This window comes from Aythya ferina, assembly GCF_964211825.1.
Source record: "Aythya ferina genome assembly, chromosome: Z".
NCBI classification, from domain to species: domain Eukaryota; kingdom Metazoa; phylum Chordata; class Aves; order Anseriformes; family Anatidae; genus Aythya; species Aythya ferina.
Window position 1 is genome coordinate 25,536,426 of NC_140299.1, and position 20,451 is coordinate 25,556,876.

At 44.0% G+C, this 20,451-nt stretch overlaps 1 protein-coding gene across 3 annotated transcripts; it reads right to left on the bottom strand.

Annotated features, from left to right (window-relative positions):
* Window positions 1–3,890: 3,890 nt before the first annotated feature.
* Window positions 3,891–8,073, bottom strand: S100Z (S100 calcium binding protein Z). Of its 3 annotated transcripts, none has more exons than XM_084504394.1 (3): window positions 7,856–8,073; window positions 5,815–5,972; window positions 3,891–4,261 (listed from the first exon to the last, which is right to left on the bottom strand). In XM_084504394.1, the coding sequence occupies exons 2-3, from the start codon at window positions 5,953–5,955 to the stop codon at window positions 4,103–4,105; spliced, it is 300 nt and encodes a 99-aa protein (XP_084360520.1). In that variant the 5' UTR covers window positions 5,956–5,972; window positions 7,856–8,073; the 3' UTR covers window positions 3,891–4,102. The 3 variants fall into 3 exon arrangements, with proteins under 3 accessions (XP_084360520.1, XP_084360522.1, XP_084360521.1); XM_084504396.1 differs by lacking the exon at window positions 7,856–8,073 and adding an exon at window positions 7,751–7,782; XM_084504395.1 differs by lacking the exon at window positions 7,856–8,073 and adding an exon at window positions 6,382–6,503.
* Between the last annotated feature and the right edge of the window lie 12,378 nt (window positions 8,074–20,451).

Here is a 20,451-nt window from a genome sequence, read left to right on the forward strand (position 1 = left end):
ACCTCTTTTTTCCTTTAAATAATACAGTGCCATTCAACAGACTTAATTATCCCTAAAGACACATCTATTAATTGTTAGCCTGTCAATCAAACCCGTTATTAGACATGCACATGACATCACATCACAGTCTAAGAAATCTTCCTGCCAGTCAAAAACCTTTATATAGATTAATCTGATTTAAGAGGCAAGTCCTGTCTTTGACCTTTTAACCAACTTATCTGGGTGGAAATCTGAGAGTAACTGAACTTTTTTCGGCATGGTGCCAGCCTAGGACTGTGGGCTTTGGGTCGTGGCCAAGAGTTTCCCTCCTGGCCACTCTCTGCTTTACACTGCAGCACAGCCTGCAATGCTCGTAGTGGGAAGGGGCTCAGACTTGGACTGCTGAGTAAATTGGCATGGATCTGCATTGCCATAGGAGAGCTCTGCCCCACCTTTCTCTGGCCTGCATGCATGGGAGTGTTAATTTTCCAACTGCTTGGGATCCCATGAAGCCATGCTTCACTGAGATACATGCACTGGATTTTGAGATTTAGAGTCCGTACTGTACACACTGCATAGACCCAGCACATTGCTGTGACTGAACACCCACGGCAGTGCTTGCTGCACTAAGGGGGACCTATAAGCCTTTGCCCCAGGAGTAAATAGCTGCTCTGCTAAGGGGAAAGTGCACATCTCAAAAGAGCAGGCACTGTACTGACAGCATGGGGAGATTGCCAGCCTATGTATAGGGATGCCAAGGATGAGGAATTATGCACCAGGATTTGAAAGGTAGTCCTATCCAGATTTCCCAGACCAAATAGGTGTGCATGGCATTCTCCCCTCCCACAACCCCAGGCCACTTTGTTTCTCACCTTTAAGAGCAGGAACTGTTGTTGTAGGATGATGATTATTCCACTGGGCTTGACACCGCCTACAGTTCTGTAGAGCAAAAGAAATGTTGCCTTCCAGTTGACCTGGACAGTAAGTCAGAGCTAAGAGGGACTGCTCCCTTTCAAAGCACTGGTGGTGTCACATGCAGTGTTGGAGATCAGCAGTTGGACACCAAATCTGAAGAGGTTATAAATTTATTTACCAATAGTGCATGAAGCTTTGTGTATCAAGTTGCATTGCCACTTCAAGTATCCTTTGAACTGAAATAAAAGTAAAAGGCAAAGGCTGAGGCTTTCAAGATAATGCCATTTATCTTCTCAAAATCTGCTTTTTAGATGTCAGGGAAAACAATTTCACAATAGCTAGAAAGGATCTTGTCTGGCATCACTGGATTTTTATTGGTCTTTAATGTAACTTGAAAATATTAGGCCATATTGCAGTGTTCACTTTTCTATTGATTTTTCAGACAGTCTGGTAACACAAATGAAAAAATGCCCATAATTAGACATCTTTCCTAAAGCTGAAAGCTGACTTTGGAGGAACCCACACAACAAGCTTCCTCTTCATGTAAAAGTTTAAAGTGGCTCCTGGATTCATGAATTACAGGAAAACTTGAAGTCAGCAAGAAAAGTGTCAGTAAACAATGAGAAAAAAATAATGGCTTCATGTTTAAAGAAGATAGCTCTACTTTTAAGAGCAGCTAAATCAAAAAGTTCATGTCTGCAGGACAAAATGTCTGTAGTGAGGTTGGTCACACAAACACCTTCCTGCATAGCCAGCAAGAGTGGCCTCAGTGCAGCTCTCCATCCTGAAGCTTGCTTACAGAAAAGTTCTGAGGCAATACAAAACTTTGAGGTGATCTTCCCCTGAAAAAGGAAGATTTTAGGCATCTCTTCTAGCAGTGGTATCTGCGAATGCAGCAGTGGTTGTCACGGGCAGAAGAAGAATGGCTGAGGAGTGAGTGACCTTCTGGTGCAGTGGGTCAACCCACTGTTAGCCCAGGATTGGGATGGCAAGTGCCTTGCCCCAGGACCCCAGGTTATGCCAGTGTTTTTTGTTTTCTAGTGTTTGAATGGGCTTTGTAGCATTTTCTTCATTTTCTGTTTATTCTCTGGTTTTTGTATGGAATACTTTCTTCTTTGCTACTGATAGAATTTAACAGTTGTCCATGTAGTTAAAACAGCAACCAGGAAAACCTAACCAGCAAAGCCAAGCACTGATTTATTAAGTTTTATAAAACTTTGGTTGGAATAAAGGCCATCTGAGTCATTCTTGTCTGGTTCTTATGCAAGCAAGCCCCTTCTGCAGAGGAGCGAGACTGCACTCAGTCTGCAGTCAGTTCTGCTGATGAGATGGCTCCACAAACCCTCTTCAGCAGGGCTCCCTGTCTGACCCCAGTTGTGACTTTCCACAGCTACACTCAACACACAAGCTGCTGAGTGTCTAGGGTCCCACCAAGGATAGGCACGGGGGTTATGGACGTGCTGAAGCTTATTTCCAGAAAGGTTTTTGCTCAAAAGTTGTAATGGACAAAGCAGTCCTCACTGAGACAACCTGAGTCCTTGTAGCTTTGGGCTGAAGGTTTAGACTATGCTCCTCTCCATGCCACCCAAGAAGGGGAAGCTCTGAGAGACCAGAAACAGTCTTCAGGACCATGAAAGAAGTCTTCCCTTTTCTTGCTGGTCCTGCTGCCACCCTCGTCCAAGAACAGCAAGGATATTAAAGTGCATGACATGAAAGAGGACAAAAAGTTGTGTTATTGTCTTCAGTTTAATACTTTCTGCCACGCTCCTGTATAAGACATTCTGTGAATGCTATATAACTTCTGTTATGGTAGAGTTAAAGAGCCTCTACCACCACCCAAACTTGCTATTTTTTTTTTTTTTCTTTTTTTTTTCCAAGATAAGATCATTTGGGGGCTGAGAGGCTGGAGAGCAACCCTGCAGAGAGGGATCTGGGGGTTCTGTTTGACAGCAAGTTAAACAGCAAATTGGCACATTGAAGGTTCTTGTTGTTTTTTTTTTTTTTGACCTCTTACACAAACAGATAATCTTCACTTAATTCAGACACCTTTTATTACAGTTTGAAATTACCAACCAAACAAAAATAAACAATGAGAGCACTCCATGCAAGAAAAAAGCTGCAACATGCTGTCACTAAGGATTTGCAGGGGTTTGGAAGTATGTTTAAACAGGAATCTAGATATACACTTATTTCAGTCCAAGGATGGGTTAACACTGAAACATTTCTCTCTCCATGTCTGGCCATGGGGTCCCACTGCCCCTTTTGCACCACATCCATGAAGGGAGTTGGATCAGCACAAGAAGAAATTATTGTTCCATCAGATGACTCACATGATGAAGCTGTACTCCGGGATCCTATCATGAAATCCACCACAAGTGGTCCTCTAAAAGCTCTCCTCTTAAGGGTGCCAGAATAATCAAAGCAGCAGGCATTTACATTTCCCCTAAAGACCCAGTTCTTCCATCAGCCCTCAGAGCAGCTTGCTGACTAAAACTTCTATGTATTTGAATAATTTATCATATGAATGAATTCATTTATGACAAACAAAGAGGTGGACCACTGGGATGCAGTAATGCCAACACAACAAAATGGAAGCTGGGGAGATTGGGGGAAATGAACCCATAATCACAGCAAGCAACACCATCTGCTCAGGCGGCGGGAGGCAGCTGTGACCATATCTGAAATACGAGAGTGCAGGGACGTATGGAGCAGCAAATAAAAAGGGCGTTGGAATAAGCAGAGCTGAGCAAGAAACAAACAACTTTCTGTGACCTGCAGAAGCATGTTTGTTACAGAATGACTGAAAACTAAATGGCAAATTTTATGTCTCATTCCAAATTTTCCAATTCAGAAAGTATGTAAGCAACATTCATGTTCCTTTTACTTCCCACTCCACTGACACTTACAAAAGTGAAGTCTTAACTCCTGCCAAGTGCTCTGCCACCCCAAGCCTGGGACCTGGGAAACTGATCAGTGTGTGTTACAGACACCCGCAGTGCAAAGGCTGAGAATACTAAAAGCCAGATCTCAAACAGTGTAAGCTGCCTTTGGTCCAGCTTACACCAGTTGCTGATCTGGTCTATAAGTGTCTTATTGCAGTAGCAGTTTGACTGATGATGGTTTGCATTCACTAAATGCTGATGAGCACTAGCTAAGTAGATATACTTCATTGTATTTGTGGTGATGAGATTGATTGTATCGAGCATTTTTAAAATCCTTCTTCCTTTAGTTGTTCTTCAAAGAAATCATTACATGCCACAGTCAAAGCTGCAACCAGAGTCATAAATTCATTAAAATCCACTTCATTGTCTTTATTGGAGTCCAGATCTTTCATAATCTTATCGACCAGAAGGGGATCATTTTGGCCCTAAAGAGAAAAAAAGTATCTTAGCTGGGCAGATCTTGAATGCATAATTACAACACACGTGATGGTGCAACCCACCAGTATGACACAAGACCAGATACTATTAAATAAAAGGGTGAGTGCAATATGCACCCAAATACTAATATACGTGAGTCATAACATTAAAAACGTAGGTCTGGGGTCCCAAAGGTATGCAGCTACAGAAACTGGGAACATTGCAGCTCTTAGAAGGAATACAGGTACTGAATGGACACTAAAATGAATCAAACAAGTTTTAGGAGCTGCTGAGCACAAGTCTAATCTGTAATGTGCAATAAGTAAATAAATAAAAATTGAAATTTCTTTGTATCATCCATAACAAATAGTACTCTGATTTTCAAGCAACTGTTTATAAATGGTCATATTATACCTCCATTCATCGCATTCAGAATATCTCTACTTGACAAACAACACATCCTATGCAGTGGGAGTAAGGACAGTCAATCTCATGAAAATAAATCAATAACCAAGATTAAAAGAAAATCCAATTCAAGAAAATGGATACAATATATTAAAAGTCCTACTGATGGTGATAGGGTCCTCAACAATCCTTACAATTTAGACGATACAGAAAATCTGTTATGGATCAGGTCATTATTCCATAAAGTGTCAATGCTGTGTAATGAAGAACACAACAAACATGTAAAGAGATATTCGTATCAAAATACTTATCCCTGAAAGGTTTTCTTAATAACACTGTGGGACAGATAAGCAGCTCTAGTGTGTCTGTGGTTTCCCATAACAGTTTCCGCATCACAGCTGGGTATGATTTAGTTAGGCCGCCAAGAATAAAATGGACCTTGGAGCTCACCTATTGCATGACCATGGTGTCATGCCATAGTTTTGTCTGGGACAGAGTTAATTTTCTTCACAGAGACCCACACAATGCTGTAGTTTGGATTTTTGATGAAGAGAGTGTTGATAACACACCCATGTTTCAGTTATTGCAGAGCAGTGCTCACACTGAGACAAGGCCTTTTTAGCTCCATGTGCTGTTCTGCCAGCGAGGACGCTGGGGGTACACAAGGCGCTGGGAGGGGACACAGCCAGGACAGCTGGCCTAAGGGAACCAGAGGGATGTCCCATGCCATATGGTATGCAAACTACTTTGTCATTTCCTGAGAGCTGGTTGCTGAATTTGAATCTTTGAATGACTTATTTCTGCTCCATTACTAAAACAAACGAACAAATAAATAAAGCCTGATCCAGCATGAGTTTTGTTACTAGTTCTGGCTGCTGCTGGCCCTTCTGTCCAAAAGCACAGCAAGCGAAGCACAAAGTGCCTGCCTTGTGGCACCTGGGAGAGAACTGGGGGCCCAGACCACCCTCTGAAAACACACTTTTCAACAGTGAAATTTGATCTCATCTCTTTCTCTCCGTCTGTGCAAGACAGTTGTCATCTGAGAGGCTATAGCAGGATGTTTGCTGTGTAAAGAGATGCTATTCCTGAACACTTTGATAGCTGCTTATCTCACCAGTGAAACAGAAACTCAAGAAACTCAGGAGCTGCATCTTACTGAAAGGAAGTCAGTGAGCTCACTGGCGAGGAGTTCCTTGAGTTCTGCTTTACTGAGCTTGTATCTGTCTCCTTCTTTGCCAGAGTAGTGATGAAAAATCCTGATCAAGGTGTTCATAGCATCCTCCAGTGGTGTGGACATAGCAGCAAGCAGGAGAGCTGTGGGGCAAAGACGCAGAATCAGTGGCATGGCAGAGGAATCAAAGTCCTTCCTTGGGGAAGGGATGGAAAGCTAGCTGGAGGTAGAAATTGTTATCAGCACTGAGAAAATGGGCTTTCAGCTGATCCATGCTGTCAAATGCATGTGAACAAGTCTAGATTGTTATAAAATAAAACATGTTCCTGAATTCATTAGAATTCACTTCTAAATGTAAAAAGAAAGAAAAACCTTCACTTGAGAAACTGTGCTACCATGCATCCATTTGATATAAAAGGAAACCTCTTGCACCCACAGCTGAGAACACAAGCAAGATGAAGGTACACTGCTTATTCAAAAGTTTCCTCAGGAAAATGGGATCAACTGGAAGCCACAGCCAAAGTACATTTATACAGCAGGCTCCTAACATACCTGTTTCTAAGGTGGTGAGAGGAAAGTCACCAATCACAAAGAGATACAAGGGTAGGAGCAAAAGCTTTCACTTAATTTGGAGTTGCTTGTTTGGGATGATTTTTTTCTCCCTGTAAATTACCTGGAATAAACAACTATGAGCTAGGCACACCAGAGGGTTTGCTTCATCAAGCATGCAGTCAGAAAATAGAAAGGGAAGCACCACTAAAACTTACAAAAGATGGAAATACAATTCATTGCTGAGTAGCTGACTCAAAGAATAACTAGAATTAGAAATCAGGTGGAAGGAAACACATTGTTTTGATTAAGCCCCAGGCGAGAGCTTAAAACAAAACAAAACAAAACAAACAACAATAACAAAACCAAACAAAATTCAAAGACTGGAGTTATAAAGAAAAAATATTACTGCTTACCTGCTTTACAGGCTAACTGAAGTATTTGCAAGAAAACAGATCAGAAGGTGATGGTCACCTTCTGTTCAAAACTCATGCACACACTTGTTTATCAGGCTGAGAGGGTGGATTAGAGATGGAGGTATAATTGTCACAAGGATGACAGGGCTTCCGTCTCCCTCTGTATTTGCCTACTGTGTTCAACAAAAGCCGCTTGCTCTAAATAGGTCACTAAAATATTTACTAGGCAGCACAGAGGGCTGTGTGTGGAACACACAATGTATTTTTTATCATTTGACATTTTACAAAAATGCACATCTGGGATTCTGAAAGTCAAAATTAGGAAATGCTAACAATAACTAAAAGTCAGTATAAAATAACTTTCCCCCATTTAAAAAAAAATAAATATATATATATACATGTATATATATTTCTAATCTCTCTGCACTTCTACAGCAGTGAGCCTAAATGCTGAGCCACTGGCAGCCCATCCTCAAGGATACTTAAGCTTCCAAAAGTAGGCTTGTAGATGAGTTTGCAACAAATCCCTTGAGACATTTATCTTTAATGTCAGATGTTACAATAAGCCTAAAATGTTGGCTCTTGATGAATGAAGTTTTTGCCATAGTTCACATGTCCTCTGGACAAAACCAGTTTCAGACACAGGTGCATCTGGAATTGCTCAGAGCAGTAGACTTCGTTTAATCTTTGTCAACCCAGTTGAAATGAACTGAAGAGGCAAAAGTGCTCTGAGGTCAGCATCCTGCTTTCAGCCTGTGGATCATCCACATGCTCATCTCATATCAAGCAAGAGATGCTTTTGCAGATCTTTGCCCTTTGAACAGCTGAAACAAAGCTCCTGTCAGCTTGGCTAAACAGGTTACCACATACAAATCATCTCCGCACTTCTGTTTCTGAGCTCGTTCCCCGTGGAATAAAAAGTGCAGTGCAACATCTCTTTCAGTAAGCCATATTACCTGAAGACGTCTTCCCTTGTCCCAGCCCCAGAGACATGCCAGCCCTGCTGGTGATGGCTAGGGAACACAATAAGCAGTAATTTCATCATGATAGAGCCTACTTACCACCCAAAACATCAAAAAGCCATAGTTTTCATGACAGTCACATGAAATGGAAAGCTTCTTGCTCTGAGTTTACTTTGCCTCCATGAAGTTCTCCACCTGCTGCACATGTGTGCCCAGGTAAGACAAATGGACAGATAAACAGCAACAGGGTACACAGCTGTGGCTGCTTCTCACTTTTGTCCCAGCCTGGAGGACAGAGGATGAGGTAGGCAACGTTGTTGTTTCCAGAAGCCTCTAGGCACCTATAATTTTAAGTTCCACAGTAAAACTCAGCCCACACCTCCATCTGCCTCCTTTGCCTCACGATTTGACACTTCTCTCACCCACACCATTGAGAAAAACCTCCCCAACCACAGGGGTCTCATCAGTGTCTGATGGGCAAGAATTTTCTCTTGGAGAAAGGGGCACTAAACAGAAATGCTAGATCCCAGTGGTATTGGAGGTGGCTATATGTAAAGCATTGTTATTGAAGCAACAGGCTCCTTAGGCTCCTTAGCTTAGAGGTCTCTGCAGACATGTACAATAATGCAGGGTGTGCTCCTTCACCTCCCATCACTGTGGTTGTGAGTACTCACTGAATTAGGAAAAGACAATGCTCAGGTTAATTTCAGAAAAGGTCCTGGTGGAAACCAGCCTGGAAATTTGATGTACGACAAGAGGGATCTACTCCCTCCTGAAGCCAGATGAGTGCTGGGGAGGAGAGGTGCCCTCCATTCATCTGCTGTATGAGGGGATGGAGATGCATATCAGCTGCAGCACAACTCTCTCAATTATATCCTAGACATATCTTGTGCCATTGCAGATGCTAAGTAAAAGCATATGGAGGGAGACTGTCTGCTATGCGCTACAGCTATGTAGGGCTGTGATCTGCTAATGCCCACAGCTATTGTCCAGCAACATTACCCAATCAAAACTTAAAGTTTCTTTGTTTGCCATTTATTCAACAACATCTTCACCCACAACAAGAAAACAAAACAAAACAAAACAAACAAACAAACAAACCACTGTTGAGTCAATTCATTGGTGTAACTTCCTCCTATTTGTATATATATTACATCTATTGTCTGGTTTATGAATAATATTGCAAAATAATTATCCATGCAAGGTCTACAAGAGGTACAATTTCTGAGCAGTAAGCATAAGCTTTCAGAGCTACTATTTTCAGAACAGAATAAAGAAGCTTTTTTCTTCCATTGTCTCCAGAACATCATCTCAGTAATTTATACAGTGATATAGTCTGTGTATTCTCTCTCAATAGCTCCTTTCACTCCAGCTAATTGGGTAAGAACTTTCTACTCCATGATGGAGTATTACACAGGGAGCAGCTGCACTGAGCTTGTTTATTCAGATGTCCATTCAGTTTGCTCTGTCCATACCTGCCCTTTCTGGACAAGGAAATTCTGCTAGTGGCTCTAGTGACAGCAGAGATCTCCTAACTCCACTGATATCAGGTCCCAGAAGCTTCTACAAGAATCATGATTGTCAGTCCACTGCTTCAAAACCTTTATCCAAAACTCTGACACAATCTTTTTTTTTTTTTTTGTATGTATGTTATCTGGAAGCACTGAAGATAACTAAAGATGACATGACCTGAGAGCACTCCTGTATCACAGCAATACATAACTATGTGTCAACAGCCACCATTTCCCCTCTGATGCTCCCTTGCACTTTAGCATCTGCCATGGTAAGTACAGAAGCAACACTGGAGCAGGCACATGGAGCAGAACCACAGCACAATTTGAGACACGGAGGAGATTGCCTTTCTCATTTGTAACTGAATTAGCCTGTTACAACTAGTCAAGTAATGGAAGTGTTGGTGAGAAGGCACCTTGGAGGTGTCTAATCCCACCTCTTGCTCAAAGTGGAATGATCAGAGAACTAGAGAATCACAGAACAGTTAGGGTTGGAAGGGACGTCTGGGGATGATCTGGTCCAACAAGCAGGGCGACATAGAGCACTCTGCACAGGATCATGACTAGGTGAGTTCTGAGTATCTCCAGAGACATCTCTGGAGACTCCATGCAGACTCCAAGCAGACTCCATGACATCTCTTGGCAACCCGTTCCAATACTCTGTCGCGGCTCTGTCACCCTCACAGTAAAGAAGTTAAAGCCAGGACTCACAAGGGCTGAGTAGAGGGGCAGGATCACGTAACTTGACCTGCTGGGAATGCTCTTCCTAATGCACCCCAGGACAGCATTGGCTTTCTTGGCCACCAGGGCACATTGCTGGCTCATAGTTAACTTATTGTTCACCAGGACTCCCAGGTTCCTCTCCGCAGAGCTGCTCTCCAGCAGGTCAGCCTTGAGCCTGTACTGGTGCCTGGGGTTATTCTCCCCTATGTGCAGGACCCTACACTTGCCCTTGTTGAACTTCATGAGGTTCCTCTCGGCCCAGCTCTCTGCCCTGTCCAGGTCTCTCTGAATGGCAGCACAGCCCTCTGGTGTACCACACCTCACAGTTTTGTGTCATCACCAAACATGCTGAGGGTTCATGCTGTCCCTTCATCCAGGCCATTGACATGTAAATTGAACAGTTCTGGACCCAGTACTGACACCCCTGGGGACACCACTAGCTACAGGCCTCCAACCAGACTGCGGCACTGATCACAGCCCTCTGAGCTCTGCCATCCAGGTGGTCCTTAATGCACCTCACTGCCCACTGCCCTAACCCACAATTCCTGAGCTTACCTATGAGGATGTTGTGGGAGACAATGTCAAAAGCCTTGCTGAAGTCAAGGTAGACAACAGCCAGTGCTCTCCCCTCATCTACCCAGCCAGTCATTCAGTCACAGAAGGCTCTCAGACAGGTTAAGCACAATTTCCCCCTGGGGAATGCATGCTGACTGCTCCTGATCACCTTCTTTTCCTTCACATGTTTAAAGAAGACCTCTAGAATGAGCTGTTCCATCACCTGTCCAGGGATGGAGGCAGGGTGACTGGTCTGTAGTTCCCTGAGTCCTCCTTCTTGCCCTGTGGTGGTTTTACTGTGCTGGGCAGCTAAACACCACAACCACTCTCTCACTCCCCCTCCTTAGATGAGGAGTGGGAGAAGTAAAGCAAAGAACAACTCACAGGTTGAGATAAGGATAATTTAATTAAAGGGAACTATTAATAATAATTATTAAAGAAAGATTATTATGAACTAAACAATTTAACTAAAGGGAAATAAAAAGGGAAAGGGGAAAAGGGAGGGGGAAAGGGAAAAAAATTAAAAAGGAGGAAAAAAAAAACAAATAAAACAAATGAAGACTATGTGGAAGTGCAGAGGAAAGATTATTCTTTACTCTCTACTTCCCACAAATGAGCAATGATTGACCACGTCCTTGAAGCAGGGCCTCAATGCACATAGCTGGTGTTTGGGAGGAGGACCGACATTTTCACAACGAGAGCCCACCCCTCCCCTCTTCTTCCTGTTTCCACCTTTTATTGCTGAGTGTGACACCACATGGTATGGAATATCCCTTTTGTTGGTTTAGGTCAGCTGCCCTGGTGATGTTTCTCTTCTCACTTTTTGCCCACCCCCTAGGAGGGTTAGAGAGAGGCCCGATGCTGTGCCAGCACTGCTCAGCAGTAGACACAACACTGGTGTGATAACACTGCTGTTCCACCTACCAGTGCAGAGTACGGCACTGTATGGGCTGCTGCAGGAAAGTTAACATCCCAGCCAGACCCAGTACAGAAGGCTGGTGTGACATCAGCTTTCTTCCAGACCTCAGGCACCTCCCCTGTTCTCCACAACCTCTCAAAGATCGTGGGTAGTGGCATACTGATAACATCTGCCAGCTCCCTCAATGCTTGTGAGTGCGTCCCATCTGGGCCCATGGATTTGTGGCTATAACCTGATCCTCCCCAGCCAAGAGAAAGTCTTCCTTTCTCCAGAATTTCCCTCATGTCCCAGGGGTCTGGGATTCCTCAGGGCTTGCCTTAGCAGTAAAGACTGAAGCAGAGTAGGCATCCGGTAATTCTGTGTCACAACAGCACCCTTTCATTCAGCAACAGGCTCCTTAGTCTCCTTAGGCAGTTAAAGTCACCCATGAGGACAAGTTCTGGCAATTGAATGACTTCTGCCATCTGCTTATAGAACACCTCATCCATCTCTTCATCCTGGTTTGATAGTCTATAACAGATGCCCACCAGGATGTCCATTTTGTTGGCCATCCCCCTGATCCTTATCCATAGGGATACTACCTTATCATTCCCAGCCCCAGGCTCAACAACATCAAAACACTTTCTAATATAGAAAGACACACCGCTGCCCCTCCTTAGATTCCTGTCCCTGCTGAAGAGCCTGTAGACATCCATTGCAGCACTGCAGTCATGGAAGTCGTCCCACCACATTTCAGTGATGGCATCTAGGTCGTAGTTTGCCTGCTACACAGTGGCTTCCAGCTCCTCCTGTTTGTTGCCCTTGTTTCATGCATTGGCATAGATGCACTTGAATCGCACAATCACCCTCACCCTCAATCCTGGGACTGCTCCCCCAGGCTCATCTCTATCAAGTCTAATTTTCCCCCCATCCCTCTTCATTTCCAGTTTAAGCCCTCTCAATAAACCCTGCCAGTTCCTAGGCTAGAGTCCATTTCCCCCTTTGAGACAGGTGGGAAGCATTGGCAGCCGTCAGGCCAGGTGCCAAGTAAATCTCCCCATGGTCACATAAACCAAAATTCCTGTGATGGCACCAGCCTCTCAGCCATGTATTAATCATCTGGGCCTTCCAGGTCTGCTCAATATTCCTCCCTACCACTGAAGGGATAGAGGAAAACACCACCTGCACACTCACTCCACCCAGTAACTGCCCCAATCCTCTGAAGTCCCTTTTGACAGCCTTTAGGTTTTTATCTGATATTTCATCACTGCCAGCCTGAATTATCACTAATGGTTAATAACCAGAGGGGTGAACAAGGTCAGGAAGCTTTCTGGTAATGTCCCTGACCTGGACCCCAGGTAGGAAGCAGACCTCCCTATGGGTAGGGTCTGGCCAACATATGGGGCCCTCTGTTCCCCTCAGAAGGGAGCTGCCTACAACCATTACCCTTCTTCCCTTCTTGGTGGAGAAAGTCTTGAGGCATGGAGTCAACTTCCTTGCCCTAGACAGCCTTCTGGGTAGACTTTGCTCCACATCCTCACTACCCTGTCTCTCAACCCCCGGGGCCTCAAACCTGTTGTGTAAGGGCACCTTGGGAGGCAAGGCAGGTAGGGAGGGGGTTCGTTTGCAATGCCAAGCAGGGACCTGTTTCCATTCTTCTTCATCTTCCAGGTCCCCTTCCTCTGCCCAACAGAGACAGGGCAGGGGGTCCACCACTATTTGGGGTGTGTCACCCTTATGCTTTTCTTTCAGGCATGGCAGGGAGTGACTCTGTTGGTCTAACTCCTGCTCACACTCCCTGATGGTTCTTAATTTCTCCACCTCCTGTTTGAGCTTTGCCACCAAGCTGATCAGATCCTTCACTTGCTTGTACCTCGTGCAAGTAGTATCTCTGTGACCCTTTGTTGGCAGCAACAGGCTCAGGTACTCCCTGCAGCTGGAGACCTGAACAGCTGCATCTTTGGGCAGGCACTCTGTCTGGGTTGCCACAGTCTTTTTGGTGAGTGCTTTAGTGAGTGCTTTCTGCCTTGTGGTGACCATGACTGGGTCTGCTCTCTGGGAGGAAGAAGTAGTTTTGGCTTCTTGGATCACACTGATTTTCCCTTGGTATCTTCCTGAGGCAAAATAATACAAGATGTCTTTAAGCCAGATAAGCCTATAGAGTGACAGCCTAAGTCACAATAAAATACTGCTCAATTTAAGAGGGAGGATCTCACGCTTAGGGCATCTGGTTTTACAATTTGCCAGAATACACGTGGGGAATATTTTCTCACAAATAACTATTGCACTGGGAAAGGCAAGTCAGCCTCCCACCCACATCCTGTCATTATTTATTTTTCCCAGATTGACTCTGTTCTTGGGATGCACGTGTTTTGAATCAATGTTGTATCCCCAACATGGCAAAAGTTGTGACTGTAAACAGGGAACATTGCAAGGCTCAGAAAGACAGATAGACTGTACAGTAAAAAGCTTACATTAGATTAAGTATACTAGATTAGAATAAAGAGCTTACTTATATAGACTAAAGAGCTTTCAGGAGACCACATTTGAACCACTATTTCTTGTGAAGTTATAATGAACATTTTTACATTTTAGCAGTGTTAGCATTTTCATTTTTGTTCTGTTTCCATATCCGTCTGGTTGACTGATTTATCTTGTTCCATCAGGCATGTCTGTCTTCCCCACATGTTCCAGTTCATATTTTCAAGGCTGTTTTAACTGCTGCAGCCCCACAGAGAGTAGAATAGCAAAGAGCTATTAAAGATCTTCCTATTAGCTTTTATCACTTAAACTTGGTGATATACTCTTTAGAGATATTTTCTAACAGATTACACTTAAATGCTTAAGTTTACTCTGATCCCATTCTCTTTTGCATCCCATGTTGGACAATATTGTATATTCTTATCCAAATAAATAATTTACTTTTGCACTGAAATGACTAGCTCACTGAACTCTGCTTGTTGCCGTAGCAGTCATTTCACTTATAATACTCATTTAGGCCAGGAATTAAAGCATTGTCTATACTTGAGATATAACAGGGTCACTAACCACTACTCCCTTGTCTTTCTTCCAGAAAATGAGCCACCTTTTCCTCTGTGAGCAACAACCCATTACTAGCTTGTAGAGGTAACATCAGGTTGTATAGGAATTTATTGTTATTTGGAAAATAGAATAGAAAACCTTTGTTAGCCCTAAATTGAAGTTACTAAATGACATTTTGGCTTTACAAGCATTCTTTCTCCTTCTTGTGCTTCTGAAGGAGATTTGTGTATACAGACATAGAATCATAGAATCATTAAGGTTGGAAAAGACCTCCAAGATCATCTGATCCAACCATCACCCTACAAAAAATGTCACCCACTAAACTTTGTTCCTAAGCACCACATCCAGACTTTCCTTGAACACCCCAGGGATGGTGACTCCACCACCTCTCTGGGCAAATCTTTCCAATGCTTGACTGCTCCTTCTGAGAAGAAATGTCTTCTAACTTCCAACCTAAACCTACCCTGGCACAACTTGAAGCCATTCTCTCTTGTTGTTCCACTAGTTATCCGCAAGAAGAGGCTGATTCCCAGCTTGCCAGAACTTCCCTTCAGGTAGTTGTAGAGAGCAATAACGTCTGCCCTGAGCCTCCTCTTCTCTAGACTAAACAACCCCTGTGCTCTCAGCCACTCCTCATACGAACTGTGTTCCAGATCCTTCATCGGCTTCATAGTCCTTCTCTGGGCATGCGCCAGGGCCTCAATGTCCTTCTTGTAGTGAGGGGCCCAAAGCTGAACGCAGTACTCGAGGCGCAGCCTCACCAGAGCAGAGTACAGGGGGACGATCATCTCCCTTTTCCTGCTTGCTACACTATTCCTGACACAAGCCAGGATGCTGTTGGCCTTCTTGGCCACCTGGGCACACTGCTGGCTCATGTTCAGGTGAGCATCGACCAACACCCCCAGATCCTTTTCCTCTGCACGGCTTTCAAGCCACTCTGCCCCAAGCTTGTAGCATTGCATGGGGTTGTTGTGGCCAAAGTGCAGGACCAGGCACTTAACCATGTTGAACCTCATCCCATTGGCCTCTGCCCATCAACCCAACCTGTCCAGGTCCCTCTGCAGGGCCTTTCTACCCTCTGGCAGATGGACACTTCCCCCAAACTTGGCATCATCTGCAAACTTGCTGAGGGTGCACTCAATTCCCTCATCCAAATCATCAATAAAGATATTAAAGAAGATGGGCCTCAACACCTATCCCTGGGGAACACCACTCATGACCAGCTGGATTCCACTCCATTCTTCACCACTCTCTGGGCCTGGCTGTCCAGCCAGTTTTTAACCCAACAAAGTGTGTACCTGTCCAAGCCATGGGCTGACAGCTTCTCCAGGAGAAAACTGTGGGGGACTGTGTCTAAGGCTTTGGTGAAGTCTAGGTAGACTACGTTAACAATCTTTTCCTCATCCACCCAGCAGGTCACACGGTCATAGGAGGAGATGAGGTTGGTCAGGCAGGACTTGCCTTTCATGAACGCATGCTGACTGGGCCTGACCTCCTGTTGCCCCACATATACATAAATTACCTGATTGCATTCAAGATGACCTGTTCCATCACCTTTCCTGGCACTGAGGTCAGGCTGACAGGCTTAAAGTTTCCTGGGTTCCCCTTATGACCCTTCTTATAGATGGCCATCATGTTAGCAAGCCTCCAGTCATCCAGAACCTCTCCAGTTGACCATGACCACTGATAGATGCTGGTAAGCGGCTCAGCAATCACATCCACCTACTCCCTCAGCACCCTTGGGTGGATCCCGTCAGGTCCTATGGACTTGTGACAGTCTAGGTGGAGCAGCAGGCCTTTAACTGTTCCAAATGAACTATGTGTGTGGGTTTCTTCTGCTCCTCATCCCAGACTTCCACACTGGGAGGCTGAGTACCCTGAGGATAAGCAATCTGACTGGTAAAGATAGATGTTTGCCTGCCGCACAATGGCTTCCAGCTCCTCCTGTTTGTTGCCCCATGCTCCAAGCATTATTAGAGATGCAATTTATTCATGCCATCGCCCTAACCCCCAACCCTGTTAGTGCTCCCTGGGCATCTCTGTCAAGCCTCATTTCCTGTCTGTCCCATTCGTTTCCAGTTTAAAGCCCTCTCAATGAGCCCTGCCAGCTCTTGGGCTAGCATCTGTTTCAACCTTTGAGACAGGTGGGACCCATCTGCAGCCATCAGGCCAGGTACCAAGTAAACCTCCCCATGGTCAAAAAAATAAATGAATGTTTCTGCCATGGCACCAGCCTCTCTGCAATGTATTTATTATCTGGGCTTTCTAGGTTTTCTCAGTATCCCTCCGTGCCACTCAAGGGATAAGGAAAGCAGGAAAACACCACCTGTGCTCCCACTCCATCCAGGAACTGCCCCAGTCTCCTAAGTCCCTTTTGATAGCCTTCACGCCTCTCTCAGTGATTTCATCGCGCCTCAAAGGGGCCTTGGTGAACCATAGAAACTTTCAGGTTAGAAAAGTCCTTCAAGGTCATCTGGTCCAACCATCACCCTACCAACAATATCACCCACAAAACCATGTTCCTAAGCTCCATGTCCAACCTTTCTTTAAACACCCGCAGAGACGGTGACTCCACCACCTCCCTGGGCAAGCCTTTCCAATGCCTGACTGCTCTTCCTGAGAAGAAGAGATACCCTGCACACTATGATCCCCTGCTCTGCTGCAGAGTCATTTATTACTTTAATTCTGTCTATTTACACCAAGGAAGGTTATCAAAGTAGATTAAAATTCCACAGTGTCAGACCCAGCTATGCCTCATCTAGCAGGATGCCCAGTTCCAAGTTACTGGAGAATATGCACTCCACTCCAGCTGTCTGTGCTAGCTGATGTTACAGTACAACACCTTCTGAACAGAATAGTCTTTCCCTTTGTGATAAATCCACTGATGGATAAGACAAACCCACCCTCCTGAGGCATGTTTGTTCCGACCGACTCATTCAAGCTTGTCTCAACACCCAACAACCTTTTTCCTAGTTCACTTCAATGTCCAGTTCCTTTTTTCCAGGTAGGTACCATTAGTACTTCTCTTTGCAGGCTGTAGTGAACTCTACAGGACTGTGGTCAAGTCACCCAACAGGTTGCAGCAAGTGACTGGGAAAATTACTGCCACCCTTCATACTCATTTTCAGCATAAGCTTCCTACGCTGCCCCTGTATGGAAAAGCACTTCAGGTCTGACTCACGCATTGGCATTTGGGAGCAAATACTGTTTGTCCATTACCACTGGTTTGAAACAGGAAAGCTAACAGAGATGAATTAGTAAATGGAAATGCCTTCAGAGGGCTCAAGGTGCGAGGAGATGTTTTCTGCTTCATGATGATATCAGCACTGTAGAGGATGTTCTCTACTATTGAGGGCTCAGCAGTGTGCAGAATACATATGGACCGCTAAAGAATGTCCTCCGTATGACTTCACTGCTTTGCAACCTAAAGAAATCCCTTTCCTGCTGTAGTTTTTCCCAGAGCCTAGAGGAAGGCACCTTCAGTTACTGGCATGGTCGGAAGTACAAGAAAGCAGGATTCTCTTTCTTCCACAGGTTTCCTTTGGCTCTGGTAGGACCAGTGACTGAGTCCTGCTTCAGTCCCTCCTTTCCATGGTTCTCTGGTCTCCATCTATACATATGGAAACTATTACTTAGGGAGAAGGTTTCCTAGTGCTGACGCAACTGATGCAGCTGCTCTCTGGTGGCAAGGAGCTCCTCTGAGTGGTGAAGACCTGCACAACTGCACATGTAAATGCATTTGGCCATGTCATAATGCATGGGTAGCTGCCAAAGCGGAGCTTCCGGCAGCCCTCTGCTCTGTCTGCAAACCACAAGCTCAAACAGGCTGACTCTTGAGATAAATGACAAATAAATTCACCTTCCTTGTCACCATTGCATTGGCAGAAATAAATAACTGTTAAAAGATGGAAGTGGAAAAACAAAACAAAACAAAACAAAACAAAACACTGCAGACTAGATTGATTCAATATTTGTGGGCTTTGTTGATATTAAATCAATATGAAAAAATGAGTAGAACAAAGTTCTTTCTTATTTTGTATATGTATAAAACAATGAGAAAAACTTTAGGTCTGGGGCTGCCCCTTAGTGTCTTGCATAAGAACTGCTACTCCTAGATCTCATGCTAGCAATGACTACCAAAATGATTCAAACTGCAGGACCCAAGAAGTCAGACTCTCCCAACTGCTCCAGGACACACATACTTTTTTCTTTACTGCGTTACTACAGCAAACTTTGCATAAAGTTCTGCTGTATAAACAATAAGCAAAATGAGAAGTAATATTAAAAATTACAGAGGAAACAAACTCCAGCTTCTCATGGCTTGGTAGCTAAAGCTACAAACCCTGCAGGTAATTTAAGTACTTCACAGTTCAGTGTTAAAGGAATTAGGGATTTAGGGACGTGCTTTGCAGAATTCAGGCTGTATATTCCACTAATGAAAGGCCAGCTGACAGCAACAGGCACGCATGGAAATATCTGCTCCTTAATAATGCATCTCAAGCTTACCATTTGCTGTGGGAAAACGATAGTTCAGAAGCACTTAATACCAATGCCACTGTTTCGAGGGGGAATGGAAGAAGAGGGAGGAACAGAGTAATGCAGTATTCTCAAGAGCAGTTAATGGAGCAGTATGCAAAAGGACACGAATTCTTTCTCAAATGCAATTGGATTGCGGAGCCTGAAGAGGGCGTTGAGGGCCAGTAGGTAGTCAAGATCTATACACAGTGTTTAAGGGGAAGTAAAACCATAGAAAAAGACTTCAATAAGTATTTTGCACGTGTTTTCACTGTGGTGGAGCTTGGGGAGGCTCCCACAGGACAGAGAAAAGGACACGCTGGTGGATCGGTCTTAAACCAAAGTGGGTGTAGAAGGAGCTGTAGGGCAAATCCTCAAAACCAGCAGGAACGATTTAACCATGACTGGATGGTATCCACCCCATAGTTCTAGATGATTTTGAAGTTGATGAACCACGTGCTAGGAGCCACTTGCTGAAATCTGCCTTGTTATCAATTTGAGAGGTGCCCTGCAATATCCAGAGAGCTGCTGAGCAGTAAATCTGCTGTTCATAGTAGATAAAGAGGTGGACATTAACATGAAAAACAGAATAGTGGGAACATACATATATACTGTGGAAAAGTAAAGGAAAGTCATAATTCAAATCTACTGACTTTGCCTGAAGGAGTCCATGAGTAGATGACCTCAGTGACTGCTGTCTATCTTGTTCCCAGAAAGGATTCCTCACTTTTTAAGAAACTAAGAACACTCTTTAAGAAACTAGATTGCCATGGAATAAAAGGAAAAGGCTCGTAAAGGTGCATGACTTATTGAAAGATAAGAAATAAAGAATGAATTATTATTCTTTAAAAGTGAACTGAAACCACCAAGAATTCCCGTGAGACCCACGGGAATCTATGCTGGGGCAGGCACTATTCAGCATATTCACCCATGATCTGGGAAAGGGAATGAATAATGAAGAAATTAAGTTGTGAGTTTTGTTGTTGTTCTTGTTTGTGTTGATATAAAGCTGCATAGAGAGAGGAAATGAAAATGTTGGCCCAGTAAGAATCTGAAAATAAAAGGAAAAAGAAACAAAACAAAACAAAACAAAAAGTTTAGGAAAGAAATAGGAAACAGAACAAGAAATATTCTTAAACCACTAAATAAGGGAGCTCACTTCTTCAACACTGTAGTAGTCCCAGTCTCTTCATTCTACAAACAGTACAGAAGGATTAGAAGAGGCAAAGAGAAGAGCAGCCAAGATGTTCAAAGTTATGAAGCAGCTTTTATGTTAGAAACAGCTAAATACACAAGGCATCTCAGTTTGTGGAAGGAAATAACTGAGTAGGGAGGTGAAAGAAGTCCATGCAGCTGAAATTGGCATGGAGAAGGTGAGTAAGTAATAATTATTCATGGTCTTTACCAATATAACAGTAAGAAGAAATAAAAGAGAAAAAAAAAAATACGTC